Source organism: Anopheles nili, chromosome 3 (assembly GCF_943737925.1).
Source record: "Anopheles nili chromosome 3, idAnoNiliSN_F5_01, whole genome shotgun sequence".
Classification (NCBI taxonomy): Eukaryota; Metazoa; Arthropoda; class Insecta; order Diptera; family Culicidae; genus Anopheles; species Anopheles nili.
The window spans coordinates 32,831,796-32,850,707 of NC_071292.1; the positions used below are offsets into that span (position 1 = coordinate 32,831,796).

General features: G+C 49.2%; 1 protein-coding gene across 1 annotated transcript; it reads left to right on the forward strand.

Moving 5' to 3' along the window:
* Positions 1–4,851: 4,851 nt before the first annotated feature.
* LOC128727105 (uncharacterized) lies at positions 4,852–15,975 on the forward strand. Its single transcript, XM_053820974.1, has 10 exons — positions 4,852–6,274; positions 8,100–8,238; positions 8,795–9,036; positions 9,102–9,256; positions 9,436–9,606; positions 9,697–10,202; positions 10,294–10,433; positions 10,521–10,624; positions 10,705–14,024; positions 14,121–15,975. Exons 1-10 carry the CDS (start codon positions 6,122–6,124, stop codon positions 15,572–15,574), a joined length of 6,384 nt encoding a protein of 2,127 aa, XP_053676949.1. The 5' UTR covers positions 4,852–6,121; the 3' UTR covers positions 15,575–15,975.
* The last annotated feature ends 2,937 nt before the right edge of the window (positions 15,976–18,912 follow it).

An 18,912-nucleotide genomic window follows, 5' to 3' on the forward strand; every position in this document is an offset into this window, starting at 1 on the left:
CCCAACGATTGCCCACTTTGGGAGGTCTCGCCGCGTGTTGTCGAAATATGAACACCAGGGAAGCGAGCTCGCGAAACGAAGAAATAAATTAAACAGACAGACTCTCGTTCCCGAGTCCTGATCGCGTTCCCTGCGCTACCTCAGATAAGACACCGCACGTCTGCCTTCAAGATCGGCAAAATCGATGATTGATAGTTTTCCCGGTCCCGAATGTGTGGCAGGCCGAAAAAAAACCAGATTAGAGAACCATCACGGCCTCGGGACCCGAAACGGGGTCAACCGGAATTTAATGATTTTTGATTCACAGCTGTACCGGGTTTTTTTACTTTTGTGCCGTTGTTGTACTACTCTTTGCTCACCACCCGTTGCGGGCAACACGCAGATAAGATTGATTTGGGGCCACCGGTCGGTCCGGCCCATTCCCGGAGTTCATCGTGTGGTGATCTAGCTTTTCGAAAGTGGGGAAAAATACACGCTCCGGAAAATGTGCTGACGACCGAAACGCTAACCTTTGACCCCGCCGTGCAATTCGAATGCGCCCAAAGGCAGCTGCTGGGACGAACCCAAAAGTGGCTGCTCGGGAAAATTCCTCTCACTCTCGCCGTGGAAATGAGCGCTGGGAGAGACGACCTCATGCCGAGTCGCCGTAAGGACATTCGGCGAAAGGCGCTCCCTTTTTTCAGGACGATCCACTAACATCTGTTCGGAACCATAACAACGCGAAGGAAACAAAAGCCCTCAGAGCACATATCCTTACCTTTAGCGATTGACGACCGTGTGTGTGTGTGTCAGCTGATTTGATTACTTCCAGGGCAGGTCCACAGGGCCAGGCCAGGCACGACACTAAGCAGCCAGCGAGACTAAACTATCTTCGTCGGCAAAGCAAATACAAAGCAGCACGAGCACACGCACTTGCGACCGATGATCTCTCCATGCGTGGCTAAAAATATCCAGCCGACATCCAAATAATCCTACAGGCACACACGGGCGCGACCCTCCAGGGGGTGGGGTTGGAAAGCGTTGGGCGGGCGTTTTCCACCACGGGGAAATTTCTGACACTTTCTTCACGAGGGCGCTAACATTCGCGGAACGGAAACCACAGGACCCACCCTTGGCGCGATGGTTGTGGGGTGTGTTTCGGGTTTATTTTTTATTTGTTGATTTTCGCATCTTTTCACTCCTCACTCACACACATTCATCCACACGGCGCGGGTGGTGCACGATATTTTGATCCACGGAATCACTCGATGGGATAGATTTTTACGAAAAATTCTACCGTAAATGGCAATTTCTCACCAAAAACCTCCCCACACACACGCGCGCACGCATACACATACACTATGATGACCCGGACCGACACACCGGGACTGCTGAAGGAATGGATCTGGAAAACAAAACCGATTAAAACAGGCACCTTTATCCTTCGCCTGCTGCGTTCGTTTTGGGATTGTTAGTTTGTGCGTTTTCCTGAGTTTGTCACAGACCAACTAAAAGCGTAACTAAACACCTTCGATGCGGTTGATAATCGCTCCCGATGAGCACAGGATGCGGTCGAATTTTCCTTCCCAAGTCAACTGCAAACGATGAAAACAAGCGCAAACTGGCTGCGGGAATGGAAGCCCAAGAGAAAGAATGCAACGAGACCAAAGGCTTCGTAGGCACCCTGTGATCGGAAAAATAATATGCTATGCGCTTCGTACCATTCGAGAGCTCGCTAACAAACATCTCACCCCATAGACGCGAGAGTGTGCTCTCGGTGCAACCACGCACGCGCTATAAATTTACTTGTCAAAAAATTCTATCCAGAAAAATATCCCGCACTCCCGATAAAAGCGACGAACTGATGGTTTGCTGTTACTCTACGGGTATGCAGCAGAAGTACTTCACACCACGGAATTGGAAATGACACTGCAACGGCGTTCGAACAGCTGCCCGTTGGTCGCTATGGTTATTGCCGCGGTGGAATGCCCTTTGTTGAGCCTTAACACTGGCTTTTACGAGCAGGAAAATGGGCGAAAACAGTGTCGGCTTTTCACTAGCGCGCGGTATCGCGTTGCGGATTGGTAAAATTTGAACAAACACGCGCACCAAACACTCGGGAGATCGAACGAATGCAAACACATTGACTGTCACAACAGCATCATCAGTGGCGACATTTGTTCGATGGAATAATTCTTCGAGCGCAGCTTGGGAATGCGCGTCCCTTCCCTGTTCGCTGACAAATGGTGTCCTAAATGACCACTTACTGTAACATCACGTTGAACTTGAAGTTAATTTATCCTGTTGCATCAATGCAAGAGTTTTACAAACGCGGAGACACTGTGAGCGCGAAGCAACACTCCTGCGCACGGGAGGCTGACCGTATTTCACTGAGTGCACAACAACATTAAGAGCAGCGCCTCTCCACGATCCGTACTGAACCCGTTGTCAATAGCTACAACTGTCAAAGTTTGTACGAGGTACGACGAAACGTATGGTTCACTTCATCTAAATTGACTGGTTCGTTCTCAGAGATGTTTCATGCAAATTTCGACTTTGAATTATGTTGCTTTCTGCACTAGAGAATCTTTTAATAACTAGCTAATGCATTTGATTTGTTTTTTTTTACAAAATAAAGTTTAAATCAGCTTTTTTTTACATCAACCAAGCGGAGCAACCGTCATTTCGATTGTTTTTGGCCCAAGTAACAATTTGAATGCATTGCCTGACGTATGCCATAAACACAAGAAGACGTTTGAATTCGTCAAACAAACAGATAAACAAAAAGTCAAACAAAAATATGAATGATATTTGTGAAGTCCATATGCAAGCACCGTTGCTTATAATACTCAATGTAATACATATATTCTGAGTTATTATTGCAAACTACTTAATCTTAACGGATAAAAATAAATAACTATACAAATACGGATATATTTTCAACTAAGAGTGTCAAGCATGCTTAATTTTCTTTTTAGCTGTTCGTTCTGTTCATTGTGATCGGTACATCAGTATGTTATTCAGCATAAAATATAATTCGTTTTCGGTTGATGCATCTGGCTTAATAAAATAATTAAAAAGAACACGAATGGTTTTTTTACTACTTTTAAATTTTGCAAAGGGATATAAGGGAAAAAGAATCATACATAACTATAAGGCTATTATTATTAATTTGGCGATGAAATTGATTAACTACTCATATTATTAGAGTGGTATGGCGTGGAAAACTTAAAGAGAAGATTTTCAGCAACTTTGTCTGATTATTGAATGACTTTTAAGCTTTATTTCGACAGCAATAGTAACAATAGTAATGTTTCTCATTACATAATGAAGAATTCATGCATGACTGACTTTTTATATGATTTTTTTTCAGTAAGCTGTTATTTCTATTGAAAAAATGTGCTGCGGAATTTGATTTCATGGAAGAATCCCTATTACAGCCGCGTTAGTTTATGGTTTTCGGTGCGTTTGCCCTTGAATCCTTTATACAATGAATTATTCCAGATGGACTTGTTCATTGTGATAGCACGTGTTTAAACTAGAACAGCTTTCGTTATGAATGTCTTATCTAAGTTCAAAAGTCCAAATACAGAAAATATCGTTGCAGGCCAAAGACGATTCATCCCATGATTCAAAAATATGATTTCGTGGAATTTTCAAAACTCTTCTTAAAAACCTTTATTGATTAATGCTATTTGAAGCTGTGGGACCTATGTGTTTACTTAGTCTAATAACCGATTTTAATGAACATGGCTTATTATGAAAGTTTAAGAGAAAAAGTGTATATAATTAATTTGTGGAGGCAGTTATTGTACCTTAAAAAGTGTTCCTTAATCGTTTTCACTCGCTAAGCATTGCGTTAGTTATTTCTGAGTTTACATTGTTTATTTACAATTATTATTGGCATTGTTTATTGGCAATTCTAATTACCATCACTTTATTGGTAAAATTTCGGAGCTGCCGTAAAAATAAAATACCCAACATAAATTTCGTGAAACGCGTTGCTGCATATGATTAAAGGCCTTTTTTAAATTTGAACATGGTCGTTATTCGAGCAGAGCACTTTTCGAGTTGACACTTTAACACATTTGACGCACCCGAATTCGTACCCAAAATTACGTTTGAAAAGTGTTTATTTTTTGTTCGTACACTCACTTGGAAGTAATCTACGATTTTGTATAAATTTTTTATTCAATTTTATGTTGCAACAGTGAGCTTTGTACGCTAAGTCATCCGTACATAAAATCGAGCCATAATATAAGTGTTCGTGCTCTAGCGCATTATTCGCGCAGCCGTTCGCCTGCATCCGGTAGCTGCTCGAAAGTGCTCGAAAGATGCTCACTTTCCTACCCCCGGCGCCTCGCTGCATGTCAGTCGTTCTGTTTGAGCCGCCATTATGTGGCTTTCTGTAAAATTGGTGGTATCGTGGTAAATTACGTGGTAAAGTTACAAATTCGTTTTCTTCCCATTGTGACCGAAGTGCGTGCATCGTTCCGCTGCCGAAATGAACTAGCGCGTTGCGGGTCGTGTTTTACGCCCCACTGGACCGCTTGGCGGACCTTGGAAGTAGGAATTTTCGCGTGTTTTTTCACTCCCCGAGTACGGGAGTTTTCTTCACTCACGCCCCGTCCCCTGTCGTGCGGGTCGCCCTCTCGCCTCTTCTCCGCTGCTCGCGCGCGCCCCCTACCCGTCCCCTAGCCATCATCGACGTCGTCGTCGTCGTCGTCGCCGTCGCCGTCGTCGGGTCCGTTGGCAAACGCCATCGACGTCGCCGTCCGTCGTCACCGTCGCCGTCGACGTTATTATTTTGCCCGGGAGTGCGAGCGCGAGTGCGAGTGAGAGGGCACCAGTGGCATCGAGGCAGCAGCAGCACGTTCTGTCCGCCCGGATGCAGTGAGTGCGAAAGAGAAAGCGTGTCCGCTAGGTCGAGAGCGCGCACGCCCGCGTTGGTGCGAATGAGAGCGACGCGCCAGTGCAAAAGAGCAAAAGCAGCAAAGAAGTGTCAGCAGAAGCAGCAGCAGCAGCAGCGTTGGCGCACCACGCCATTGGGGGAAGCGGGAGCGCGCGCGCTGTGAGTGTGTGTTTTTGAGAGGTTTGGTCGCCTTTTCACCTCGGCGCGGCGTGTGCTGAGTTTTGGTCGCTGCTGCCGTCGCCGCAACCGTCGTCGATTCAGCATTAGCCAGCATTTTGCAGCGATTCGGTGGCCATCAGCAGCGTCCGAGACGTGTGTTGCGCGGGGTAGCACGCGCGCTAGCGCACAAACACACGCAAACGCGCCAGGCACAGGTTCCCGCGCCGTGTGTCGTTTTTCCTGCTGCTGCCGCCTGCACGGGTGGTGGGATTCTTGGCCCTTTGGGTCGCGCACGGGCTGTGCCTCGACGGGTGGAACCGGGTGGCAGAACGGTGTGCAAGCGAGAAGGCACGAATCAGCGCGCAAACGTGGACGAAAGCGACGAACGGCGACGGCGGGAGCGCGCGCGCATTCACGACGAGTAGAAAGAAGAGAGAGAGAGAGAGAGAAAGAGAATGAGAGAAAGCGAGACGGAATAAAAAAGAACAAACGAATCAAAGCAAGCCAGCAAATTCGAGCGCGTTTCAAGCGCAGTCCATTTGGCTGTCAGAGGCAAGCGCGCACGGGAGCTTCATCAGCCTCAGAGTAAGAGCGAGCGAGAGCGAGAGAACCAAGACACGTGCTACGGCAGTGCAAGCGAGAAAGAGAGTGAAGGAGTGAGCGAATTGGTTTGAGGCATCCTAGAACAGCAGCAGACCGCTGGCAAGCACGGAAGCCAGCGAGAAAAAGGAAGCAAGGGTTGCCAAGAGTCGGAAAAGCCTCGCCTCCCCGCATGAACCGATCCACCAAATAGAGACAAGTAAGAAAGGGGAAAAGAAAAAGAAGAAAAATCAGCAGCAGCAGCAGCAGCCCATTTCCCGAAGCGCGGCGCAAGCACCAAGAACCAGCAAGCTGCCGTCGCCGGGTGTTGGTCACCGGGAGGACGGTGGAGCAGCTAGCAGAAGGACGCGTGAGGAGAAGCGGCCGCGGGCAAGCGAAACGCGACCCCCCGGAGCCGCACCTCACGGCGAAGGTCGGAACCGCGAAAGGGCATAAACTTCGCCGCACCACCACCACAGCGACGCCGCGAAGATGTCGAAACTTTCGTTCCGGGCAAGGGCCCTCGATCCGTCGAAACCGATGCCGATCTTTCTGGCCGAGGAGCTGCCGGACCTGCCGGAATACTCCGCCATCAACCGTGCGGTCCCGCAGATGCCGAGTGGCATGGAGAAGGAAGAGGAATCGGTAAGATCTTCGGCGCGGTCCATCGTAAAGAAACGTGCTTAACTGGTTCTTACGGTTGGTCGGTTTGATCGCGCGGTTTTGTTTGTTTCTTGGTTCTTTTTGTTTTTTTTTTTAATTGTGCGGTTGAATCTTTCCGCCCGGCAGATTTGCCGGCCGGTCGTCAGAGCACGGTTTTATAGCTCCTCTGTCTTAAGTTATTTTTTTTGTTACGTGAGAAGCTATAGTGTGCAATCTTTCGGGTGTTGCGTTTTTCTCTTCCACCGGTGTTTGCTTTCGTTGTGTTGTTTCTCCGCAGAACGGTGTGTATTTCGCGCGTGTTTGGCGTGTCTCTGTGTGTGTTTGAGTGGGGCTGGAAAGTTCCATCAAATTGTTTCTCCGAAATGAACGAAGCCCAATCTAAACCCCGCATTGTCCGTGGCGTGCAAGTGAAGAAACGAAAAGAAATAAACATTGAGCTGTCAAATTGCGAGAGGTTCTGAAGCAAAACGTCACGACAGTTTGGTCGCCAATGGCCGGTAGTGACCCGTGGAAGCTAATAATGGCGTGCAAAACAATAACAAAACATCGCTCGATTGTTGCATCCCCCCACCCGCACTCGTGTGTTTTTGTGGTGCGAATGAGAAAGGGCCCGGTTCGTGGCAGTGCGTGAGAGCGAGATCGCGTGCGCGCGTGTGAGAGCTGTGTTGTCAAACAATGCCAGCAAAACAAAAAAAAGTCATTACAACCCAGCCTCGTATGGCCCATGTGTCATTGCTTTCGTTTTGAGAGAATAAAAAATGCGTATTTGTGAAAAAGTTCAAGTAACAAAAAAAATTACATTAAATGGAGTGTTTCGCGTCCGTAAAGGTCGTTGTGCCGCACTGTGTCTGGCTTGCTGATTTAAATGTCTAAATCCCGTATGTTCTGTGCTGCACCCGGCTCCGGTTCGGTGGCCACCGCTTAATGGCACTTCCCTTTCCTGTGCGTGTGTGGTGCGCAAGTGTGCGACTTTACGACACGCGTGTGGATGTTTGTGGACACGTACGTGTGCTTTGTTTACTTTCTCTGCGCTTCGTCCTCAGGGTGTTTTTGGTGCCCCAGATTGATGCCAGATACACCCAGCGGATAGAACTGCTGCTTCCGTTTCATATACCGTAGCACGTGTTTACCAAGGCCTACTAAGATGGTGTCGAATTTCATGTCGAATCGAGGATACCGTTCCGACAGCTTCGTAGAATGGCACAAAATATAAATATCGCTATCGATCCCACGGATGTGAGCCGACGTTTGTACTGTAATGTCCTCAATTTCCACATACCGCGCATTAGTGTTTATCGATTTAGACTGACGAGTAACGAGAGTGGTAATTAGAAATTGCGTTGGCTTCGAGTGGCAAATTGTTTCTTTAAAGTAGTACAGTTGACGATCGTTTGTTTGTGAGCCAGTTGACATGATGCGAGAGAAGCGCTGTTTGAATGTTATCTTGTCGCCAATGAATCATACCGCAGTGTGTCGTCGCGTTCACAAAAAAAAGAAGCGATTACAATGTTCTCTATCCCTAGTGGAGTCGCAACAGAGCAGCTCTTTGTAGTGATAAAAATAGCGGGGCATTGCAACTACATTGCAATGCAATATTGCACCAACTCCGTTCGAATACGCTCGTTTGGCCCTTTAAATGCGAAGAATTATCTTAACCAAAACCCCCACCCGACCGCAAGAACCAGGAAAAGCAGCACTTACGCGATTGCATTTGCTTCGAGAATTGCTAATCATTTCGTTTGTTTGTCTTTACTCCTCCCAACCATCGATCAACGATCAACGTATGAATTTCGAAACCCCGGAACAGGAGCATCATCTACAGCGGGCAATATGCACCGGATTAATCATTCCCACGCCCGAGGTGTACGACTCGACGGATTCCGAGTTCTACGACAAGTACTACCCGCCCGACTACAAGCTGCCCAAGCAGCTGATCCACATGCAGCGTAAGTATCGTATCTTCTTGTGTCCAGTTGCCGGGTGCAGGTGCTGGCCGACCTGCCAGGGAGGGTTGTATTGCATAAACATTTTGTGCCGGATTTGCATTGCACTCGCTCCATTTTGGATTGTAAACAATCGGACGTGTATGCAAAGGGAGCGGTTCTAGACGTTGGTCAAAGTATGAGGACTTGATATTCAAACATTCCATATATTTTATCGTATGTTGTGTTGCGTTGCCTCATCAACAAGCTGTAGAAAGATTCTTATTGTGGAAATTGGGGCACTAAATTCGGTCGGTGATTTATGAGTGGGGTTTATAAATTGCATGCTTTCCACTTACCATAATTCTGTAGGGTGTCTCGAACACTCTGTTCTTTGTTTGAAGCCCGCGATCGGTTTATATGTTTACATTTAGAACGTGTTTCTTGTCCGAACGTGATTTGGGCAAAGGGTTTTCTCATTTGTGGCGGTTTGCAACAGCGATCCCCGATTGCAATTGAACGCGAATATTGGTTATAGCTTAATGTTTATAGCTATAAAATGTTTTCCTTTCTCCCACAGCTCTCAACCTCGAGCAGGACATTCCAGACTACGACATGGACAGCTCCGACGAGGTGTGGGTGACGTCCCACGAGAAGAAGCTCGATCTCGATCCGCTCAAGTTCGAGATCATGATGGACCGGTTGGAAAAGAGCTCGGGCCAGAAGGTGGTCTCGCTGAACGAAGCCAAAGCCCTCCTGAAGCAGGACGATGAAGTGAGCATAGCCGTATACGACTATTGGCTGAACAAGCGACTTAAAATGGTGCGTAAAACCCTCCTAAACCTCGATTATTTCCCGTTCTGACTGACCTGTTCTCTGTTTTGCAGCAACACCCACTGATACTGTACGTGAAGACGGAGAACCGTGGCAACATGACACCGAACAATCCGTACCTGGCGTTTAGGCGGCGCACGGAGAAGATGCAGACGAGGAAGAACCGCAAGAACGACGAGTCGTCGTATGAGAAAATGTTGAAGTTGAGGTACGGACGAGTGGTTCCGTCGGTCCCTGTGCCCTAGTAGAACGGGACGAGCAAATGTGTGTGTGTGTCTAAACGCCACGCAAAAAACTCACCCACTCCCCCCCACACACACACACTCTTTCTCTGTTGGATGGCATTCAAATGGGGCCATCTTGGCCCGGTTGTTTGTTGCATTTTAGGCGGGATCTCTCGCGTGCGGTCACCCTGCTGGACATGATCAAACGACGGGAGAAGCTAAAGCGTGAGCAGCTGCACCTGAGCATCGAAATCTACGAGAAGCGCTACCAGGCGCAGGATTTCCAGGGCCACCTGCTGTCCGAGTTTACGTCCAATGCGACGCGAGTCACGAGGTACGGTTGCTGGCCGATTCCCACGCGTGTGTCGGCGTGTCCACGCGCTCATTCGAACCGTTTCTCTAATGTCCTTTCCCACTCGCGCAGACCTGCATTCGCTCCCATCTACTCGAACCAGTACGCCCCGCTGGCGGGTGGACAGAATGCGCTTGGTTCCGGTGCGGGTTCCGGTGCTTACATGGCCAGCGTGGGTTCGTCCTCGCAGTACGGCGTGGGTACTGGCAGCGGGAGCAACAAGCGCGACAACGAGAGCCTTAGCAGTCGGAAGGAAAAGCGACAATACAAGAAGCGGAAGCTAAAACTGCAAAAGGATCGCGGGTCGTCGGGTGGACCGGGTGGTGGCAGTGGGATGGCCGGTTCGGGGAGCACCCGTGGCGATGGGACGAGTACGGTCGGTGGCGTTGGGGCCGCGGGATCCAGCTCCGGAAGCCATCATCATCATTCGCACCATCATCACCATCACCATCATCACCACTCACAGCAGCACCAGCAGCAGCAGCTTCTGCATCACGGTGGAGTCACCGGAGTTGGCGGAGTTGGCAGTGGGCGCGGTGTTGAGGCGGGATCGGTACCCGGCGGTGGACACGGATTGGGTAGGAACGCGAAGGCTGCGATGCAACCGTACGTTCGTTTGTGGTCTAAACATTGCCTTCTTTCTCCCATTGTGGGCTGGCGCCACGATAGATCACCATCATCACTTGCACGGGCCGGGTGATCATGTCGTTTCGTCTGACGATGAAGAGCTCGCGAATTTGCAGGGCAGCTCGGCGGAGGAGGAATACGCGTATGCATTCCGACGAAGTAAACACAGCCAGTACCACAGGGTAGGCCACGGCGTCGAAGCCCCCTCGGATCACGTTGTTGCGAACGTTCGCTCATGCGCTTATGGATGTTTCTTCTTTCTTTTGTAGCCCCGCGCGGATGGCTACGGGAACTGGCCGTGGACGTCGCGGGAGGAAAATGGCGACGCAGATCCGCGATATCGCTTTACGCTTACTTCACTACGATATCCTAGGTACGCAGGGGCATTCAGTCAACCAGAGAAGACCGGGTTTTTAGCATGTAATCATGTGCCGGTTGATTGTTCTTTTTTAGGCCCCGGTGTATTGGGTTCGCTCGGAGGCGGATAGGGCGAGGTGGACGTGTCATAATCGACCGAATAGCGACAGATTTTGATGATCTGTGGTCGAGGCTGGACTACACGATCGTCGAGAGTGAAACGATCGCATCACTTACCTCATCGGAGCCATCGAAATCGCAGGAAGAGCATCATGACGCTGACCACAACGAGTCGGCGGTTGTCGTTAGCCAGCGGCGGCCAAACGAGCGCACGGTCAGTGTAAGCAGCAATTGCAGCAATGCGAGCAGTAGTACCGGCGTGGTAGTGTCACTGAAGGCACCACGCGTTCCGGCGGCACTTACGAATCACAACCACCCGTTGGTGAATGGTGCGTGTGACGAGATACCGCCGGAGTTGGTAACGCACGGCAGCAGCACGTCGAACATGTCGGCCTCAGTGCGTCGGAAACTAGTCCTAAAGCAGGAACAGCCCGCTGTCCGCGAGTACGAATCGGACGATGGTACGGAGATGCAGTTCCTGGCCAGCATCGGGCTGATGAACAAAGGCGAGAAGGAACCGAACGGTGGTGGCACGTTTGTTACCACCAAGCGGCGCCTTCGGTACGACAGCGAGGATAAGGATGAGATCGTCCTTCCGGCGAGGGTGGAGGATGACGCGAGGGAGGAGCGTATAGGCAAGCCGAAGGTGGGAGACGTGCTAGAAGAGAGTAGGACAGTAGGAAGTGTCGTGCATAACTCAGATTTAATTGTGATAAAAAGTGAAGATGGCGGCGTAGGTGTGTCTGTCGATTCGGTGAGCAGTAGTGGCTTGACCGTGGTCAAGCAGGAACCGGAACTGGCAGAACGGAACGAGAAAACGAGTGGTTCACTGGTTCACATGGGCGAGGACTTCGAGCAGTTGATAGACAGTGTAAATAGTCGTAATAGCACCCGGAACCGTTTTAACGTAGCAACCGTAGCTGTAAGCAGTAATAGTATTAGCTCCACGCCAAACACCATCGTGGCCGGTGCTGAAAGCGAACGAGAGCAACCGAATCAGCAGCATCTGGTTGCGGATGCAGCGAGAGAGCAACAGGGAGGCGTCGGTAGCTCACCATCACGATTGCACGACGCAACACGGGAGGATATCGATGCCGTGTACAAGGACCTGCTGAATGAGATTCAATCGAACTGGTTGCACTTTCGCCCGAAAACACCCGAACCGAGCCAGGACGATCTACTTACGCTGGATGGTGAGGACGAGAGTGATATGCTGGAGCACTGTTTGGGGCTAACCGATCCCAATCGGATAACGCTCGAGCTGCAAACCCTCGACGAAGCGCTACCAGCGGAGATTTTCGCCACGAATCGGAATCAACCAACGTCGTCGCTGTTCCGTACGGCACCGTATGCGTTGGATAACCTTCTCGAACCACATCCACTGTCGCTCGAAGGAGATCCTGCCAAAGCGATCGCTACCTCTGCTGCAGCCAGCGCTTCGTCGAATGATGCTACACTCGAGATGTCTGGCTCTTCGAGCGGTGGTGAGAACAATCTAAGCGTACCGTCTGAGCTCAATCTCAGTCTGAACGACGATGATAACGAGAAGATGCTCGACAACATCCTGCAGGAGTGTGCGATCGACAATCCGAAGCAGCTGCATCAGACGAGCAACTTCTGGAACGGCATCCTGGATGATGGGATGTTGCACGGGTTCGATGCGAGTGAGAGTGAGAAACGGACAGTGGAAGGTGAGGGCGCTCTCGCAGCTGATCCGACGTCTGATGCCGAACAGCGGACACCGGGAGGTGAACCGAGTTTGTTCCATTCCAGCGTGTCCCGGATCGGGTATCATTCGGAGTTGGTTGGGTATGGCCGTCCCGCAGCAGCTGCTGATCGACGTTCAAGCAAAAGTAAACGCTGGAAATCGATCAATCGCTGCCGGTACAAGATCGGTAGTAGTGTGTTTTCGGTCAAAAGCATGCCGAAGGAGGAGATCTTTCAACCGCTGCTCGATGCGGACGGTCAACCGATCTGTCTGGTGGATGGTGATCCTGATGTGGCCACTGTCGGCACGTCGGTGGATGGCGTTTCGGCTGACATTCAGGCAGATGTGGCAGAAGCGTCCAGCGCGAGTAATCTGATACCGGCTGGCGGTGGCGTGGATACGTTAGACATTAAAATGGAACAAGATGACTGCGTGCCGACGGGAGGTGGTGGGCTTGTTGCCACAGCCAGTACTCCGACGACTGGTCCGGTGGCTTTGGGAGAACAGATCATAAAGATAGAACCTCCGGACGAGCTGCTTACACCGGCCGATGGTGGCGGTTGTGATGCCACGCTGCTGACAGCAAGCCCTGCGACGGTGCAGTTTCTACCTCATAGCAGTACGATGGCCACATCCGGCGTTGGTGCCACCACGATCAAGTTGGAACCGTTTAATCACATCAGCCAGATTGCGGCAAGAAGCTCTACACCGGATGGAGCGCGAGCCGGTTCGGCTACGCTCATCCCGGCCACGATCGTCGTCTCGCAACCATCCGTTACCGGTACGTCAGGGATTTTCCCCGGTACGGCCAGTGGTACGGTTCCGGCGGTGGTGTCCGTCGCATTGCAACAGGGTGGTCTGCATCAGCTCGTGCATACGTCTTCCGCACCATCTATGGCAGCTGGCACTACGATGTTGGTAATGCAACCGATTTCCTCGAACAACGGTGCATCGGGTCAGTCATCAACAACGGTGTCTGCGACACCGACTTCGTTCCTGTTGAGCACCAGTGGTAGCAGTGCGAATGGCGCTACTACTGGCGGATCGATTTTAGTGCAATCCGCTGCATCGTCGAATGCAATGCAATCCGTCTCATCATCGACCGCATCGCTTCTGTCGGGTTCGACACCGATCGTTGTCACGGTGCCACCGGCCAGTAGTGGTGCCTCGTCGAATCTTATGTTGCCAACCAGTGGTACTAATACCGTCGTGTCGATCGCGACTCCAATCATTATGTCGACGTCGTCGGTTAACTCACTTGCACAGTCGATTGTACATGCTCAATCCGCGGCTGTTGGAGGCACTAGTAACACTTCTACGACGAGTAACAGTGGCACAACTAGCGTCAGCACTAGTACCGGATTGAACAGCTACATTGTGCAGCATAACTCGACACCGATCATGCTGTCGCATCAGCAAATGCAGCAATTGGCGAGTGGAGGTGGTGGCAACATCGTGACCGTCGGTGGACAGCAGGTTGTTACGACGAAGCAACACCATGGTGAAACGTTTGTGCTGACCCAGGCACCCCTGAAGAAGCAGATCAATGGACCGTCCGATGGCAGCAAGAATGTCTCCGCTACTACCGGTAAACACACAATCCTTGTTCCTGATTTGCTTGATCTCTAGCGGATCGCAATAACCAATCCGATGCGACCGTAATGTTTCTCTTTTTTCGTTTTAGTGACCGCGCAAAACATCAACAACCAAAAGTTTCACGCCCTTTTGGGTCAGAAGCTGGGTAACAGACCGGCGGATTTGAACAAGAAGCAGCTAGACATGATCCGGAAGGCGTTGGTTTCATCCACGCCCAAGATGATCGTGAAGTCTGCCAGCCATCCGTTGCAGCAGCAGCAACAGCAGATCCATGGTGGAACCGCCGGTGGTAGCGGTACCGGACTGACCGGCCATCACGGCCAATCGGCTTTGCAGCAACAGCAACAACCCCAGTACAACGTGATCCATCAGAATTCGCTCAATTCACCGATAACGATCGTTTCGGCGCAAAGTCCGGGCCAACCGGTGCAGAACAAAATCATCCTGACGTCGTCTCCGCATTTGTTGCAACAAGCCGCAGCGGTCGGTGGTACGACGGCCGGACAGTTGCTCGCAGCGGCCGCTTCCTCGCATGGAAAGATCCAGCTGACGACGGTCCAGCAAAGCCAACAGCAACAGCAGCAGCAATCGGGTCAGGGAACGGCTGGTACCACTGGTGGGCAGATTGTGACGCTGGATTCATCCGGTCAACCGGCAGTGACAGGAGTCGGTGGTGTGCAGCAGCAGCTAAAGCTTGAGAAAAACCGCATTCTGTACAACATCAAGAACAGCCGGCAGTTTTTGCACCTCAACTCGAAGGTGGTCAACATCATCCAGCCGATACAGTCACAAAAGATCGTTAACAGTCTCACGATCCAGCAGCAGCAGCAGCAACAGCAACATCAGCAGCAACAGCAGCAGCTCCTGCACAGTCAGACTGGACACGGTGGTGGTACAACGACGATTCTCAACAGCAAGGGGCAAACGGTTCAGCGCATTCCGACGGTTAGCATTCGCACTCAGCAACAGCAGCAGCAGCAGCAGCAACAACAGCAGTCCCAGCAACTCCAACAGACGCAGCAGCAGCCAACGAACCTTGTCGACATGGTGGTCGTGAACAACACGAACAACATTAAGTTCATTCAAGCTGCGTCGGCAGCAGCTGCGGCCGCTGCTGCAGGTGGTGGAACCGTGGTTAACAACAGCACTGGAACGACAGTGGTGACGAGCCGGGTAAACTCCGTCCCAACGCCGGTGGGTTCCAGTGCGGCCAATGCTTCCTCCGGGACCGTCGATACCGGTGGTGGTAGCGGTGGTAATACCAGCAACAACTGCACTCAGGTGACGACCTCCGTGGCGGCAGTAGCGACGAACGCGAACAGCACCGGAACAGGGACATCGATGAACAGCAATTCAGCGGTGACATCTACGACGGTGGCGACGGTAGCCGCTGGAACGGCCGTCGGTGGTAGCACAACGACGATGGTTGGAAGTGCCGGTGCCAACGGAACCACCGGAACGGGCAGTAACGGTGGCGTTGGAACCGGCGGGGCTAGTGGTAGCACTAATCCTGCAGCCAGTATAAACATTACCAATAGGTGAGAATCGAAGATCCAGCTCAGTAGGTAACTGTTACTGTATTTTAACTTATTACTAATTAATATTAACGTGTAAGGTTGATAGAAGAAGAAGAAGAAGATGCAGAAAAGGAAGAATAGAAGGAAAAAGCGAGAGCGCATTCGAAACGCCGCGGCACAGAAGTGGCACGAAATGGCAACTGAGAATGCACGGGAAAAGGAAACTGAAATAAGCTTCATAGAGTGGGGTAATTTTAAACATGCGCCTGCAAGAGGACTTCTTTCCTTTGAAGCCAAATGAGATTTTCTATTTGCGCGAATCCGATTTAAGGGATTTCATTTTTGGCAGGTTGTTTCCGAAGAAAAACAAAACACAAATGTCACGGGTTGAGGATCGATTGCGTTGCTGATTTTCACGATTTACGCATTCGATCTTTTCGGTGGTTTTGCTAACTACGATACGTATGAATAATGTTTTTGGAAATTCTCAAGACACAGTTGAATGTTTCTGTGTGTATATATTTCATGGAAATCTAGAAATATATACCTTTTTTATTGATGTTTATGATACGTAAATACGTGTCATAGCTCGACCATTGGTTGATATCTATTTTTTTCTCAAATCAATCTATTAGTGGGATACGTAATGTTGGAATTTGTTTTATTTTTCACTACGGGCTTGCTTTAAATATGTAATTTTAATTTGTTTACGTCAGGCAGCGACTAGGTTTACGAAACCTCACACACCCGTCATCTCTAAAAGCGTGATAGTGAATTCGCAATGATTGAGACGATAACATAATGTTGGTCATTAAAATATGCTTATGCAGTATCACTAAAACCCGAATCCGAATTGGGTCGCCACGGTGAATCCTTTGGGGTGATATAAATCTATCCAGTTCTCATGCCCATTGGTAGTGTAAGATTGTGATTATTTGGAAAATGTTTTACGATGAAATACAAGCGCCTGGATCTATGCCTCTTATCGCATGCGCTCCGTTTCGGTTCTTTTAATTTTGTAAAAGAACATTGGTACATGAGCTAAAACTGAAATACACTACTCTGCATGCGAAGGTGATGCACAGCATAATGCGGCGGGGTCGAGCAAGTTGGTAATGCGACGCAATCAAGTCTGTTCCGTACGATTTCCGATGTTTCCCTAGTGTGCATGCGTACTTGGTTGAAGTGGCACGAATAATATACGAGTTGAAGCATGAATTACAAAGTCAATGGATAGAAAAGATCCATTTCTGGGTTTTCGGCGCATATGCGGTACGGTGAAAGAAACCTACGATTCGAGAGTTGTGTTGGACTGTAAAACTGTTGTAAATATTTCTAGCTTTAAAATTAAAATATAAATAGCTTTGTAAGATCGATTAATCGCTGTGGAAGATGGCCGGTGAAGGGAAATCGGCGAAAAAGTATCATTCATTGAATGCAATAAGAACAAAAACGCTGCAACACACGCATGATGATGAAGCAAAGTGAAAAAAAAAGAAAGAAAGAAGCTAAGAAGCAATTCCAGCAAGCGCATAGTGAGTGAATAAAACTCGAAGAAACAACTAAAACTCTAGTAGAAGTCATGAAAAGTAAAACTCACGAAAAAAAAAAATCATGAAAATTAAAATATAGAAAAGTCACATAAACCAAGAGATACAACCGGAAAAGCATATACATTTATCGGCCGAACGAAATAGAGCTTCTACTAAAAAACTATCTAGCGGGTCACGTGTTGTGGTGAACGGACTTCAAATGACTGTTGCTTCCGGCCTCCGGAGATGAGCACTAACCCACAGGAACGTTTCCTTTCCAGGCCATGCCAAGTCCTAATCCGCGCAGTGTTGATTCAATCGAATCCTTCTAGGATCTTATGCCCGTCGTCAGTGATGACCCTTTTGTTCTTGTTGTGCTCCTTGACTTTAGTCACGTCCACACGTGTCAATTATGTTCTTCGTTTGTTTAATTCTCCTCATCCCTAGCTTTCTCTGCCTCGGCAACTTTCCTTTCACCGCTCCACGCTTCCGTAATGTGCGTGTGTGTCTGATTTTGTTCATTTCTACTACCTTCCCCGTCCATGTGTGTACTGATCCTCCTTGTGTCCTGCTTGTCTCTGTCACTCTCACTCTCACTCTCTCTCTCTGTCCTCTGTTGTGTTGTTACTGTGTCTGTGATTGTAGTGTTGTCTTTCGTTTGTTTTTTCGTCCGGAAGCTGTAAAATAAACAACTACACACTAGCTAGAAATAGGGATTTTACGGAATATCGTGCGCTACGGATGAATCTCGTTATATAAACTAAAGTAATAAATAATGGTAGTAAAATTATGAAGCTAGAAACGAACACATACACACAAGCGCGCGCGCTGCACTGCATCAGCGATTGTACTGCATGACAAGAATAGTGAATAACGTAAGATGAGTAAAATTGAAACACTTACAACAAAAAACAACAACAAAACGCTTACGGAAGAATTAGAAAGAATTGCTCTTCTACATCTCTCGGGTGGGGGCGGGTTCCTTGTAGAGTCCCTTTTGTAGAAGCAGCGCAAATACTTAACCCCATACGACGGTACGTTTCTATCGCTCGCGGTGGAGCGAAAAAAGAGAAAAAAATAAGACACAGGACGAACGCGCGGTAATTATCATGCACCGTTGGAAACCATCATCATCATCATCATTATCCGTTCTTACTTCTTACATTAACGAACTCATTCCCAGTACCATTGCTACCAATTATCTAATAATACTACTACCACCACTAACTACTACTTCGGCTAGTTTCGCTCTGGCAACAGGTGGCGGAGGTGTTTTTTTTATACATATATCAATAATCCTTGCGCGACGTTAGCGATGCGTTAGTGAAATTCACATGCGAATGTGTTACGAGCAGGACACACCACTCGCCCACAATACTGTTACGTGGGGGACAAATATACAGGTCCTGGCGATGTCGCGAAAAATTAGCACCAGAAAAAAACAAATGCGAACAATTGTTTTAAATTGTTTCCGGTAAAATGTTGTACGATCGCCTACTACGATTGGCGGTCTACACCGTGTAAGGGCAGGCAAATCAATCCATACAATAACGGGAATAACGGGAGGACAAACGCAGTAGGCGTCATGTCAAGTGCATCCTCATGAACACGAACGAACGACCGAACCGCGGTCTTGATACACACGTCTGAATCCTTATGCCAAATGCACACACATACACACATTCATACACACGCATTCGTGGGAGTCATTGTTGCACCTATGGTAAACGTATGTCTATTTCTATGGCTTTTTGTCCGCAGTATTAGTACCGCCCGAATTGCAGGGTACGATGCACAATGGCACAATGCAGTTGCAGGGCGTGCAAGCGCC

What these genes read in the sequence shown, in the direction of transcription:
- LOC128727105 (XM_053820974.1), top strand. Translation starts at nt 6,122, where the DNA reads ATGTCGAAACTTTCGTTCCGGGCAAGGGCCCTCGATCCGTCGAAACCG. An exon ending in TGGAGAAGGAAGAGGAATCG is followed by an intron (nt 6,275 to 8,099) that starts GTAAGATCTTCG and finishes ACCCCGGAACAG; the next exon opens with GAGCATCATCTACAGCGGGC. An exon ending in TGAACAAGCGACTTAAAATG is followed by an intron (nt 9,037 to 9,101) that starts GTGCGTAAAACC and finishes TCTGTTTTGCAG; the next exon opens with CAACACCCACTGATACTGTA.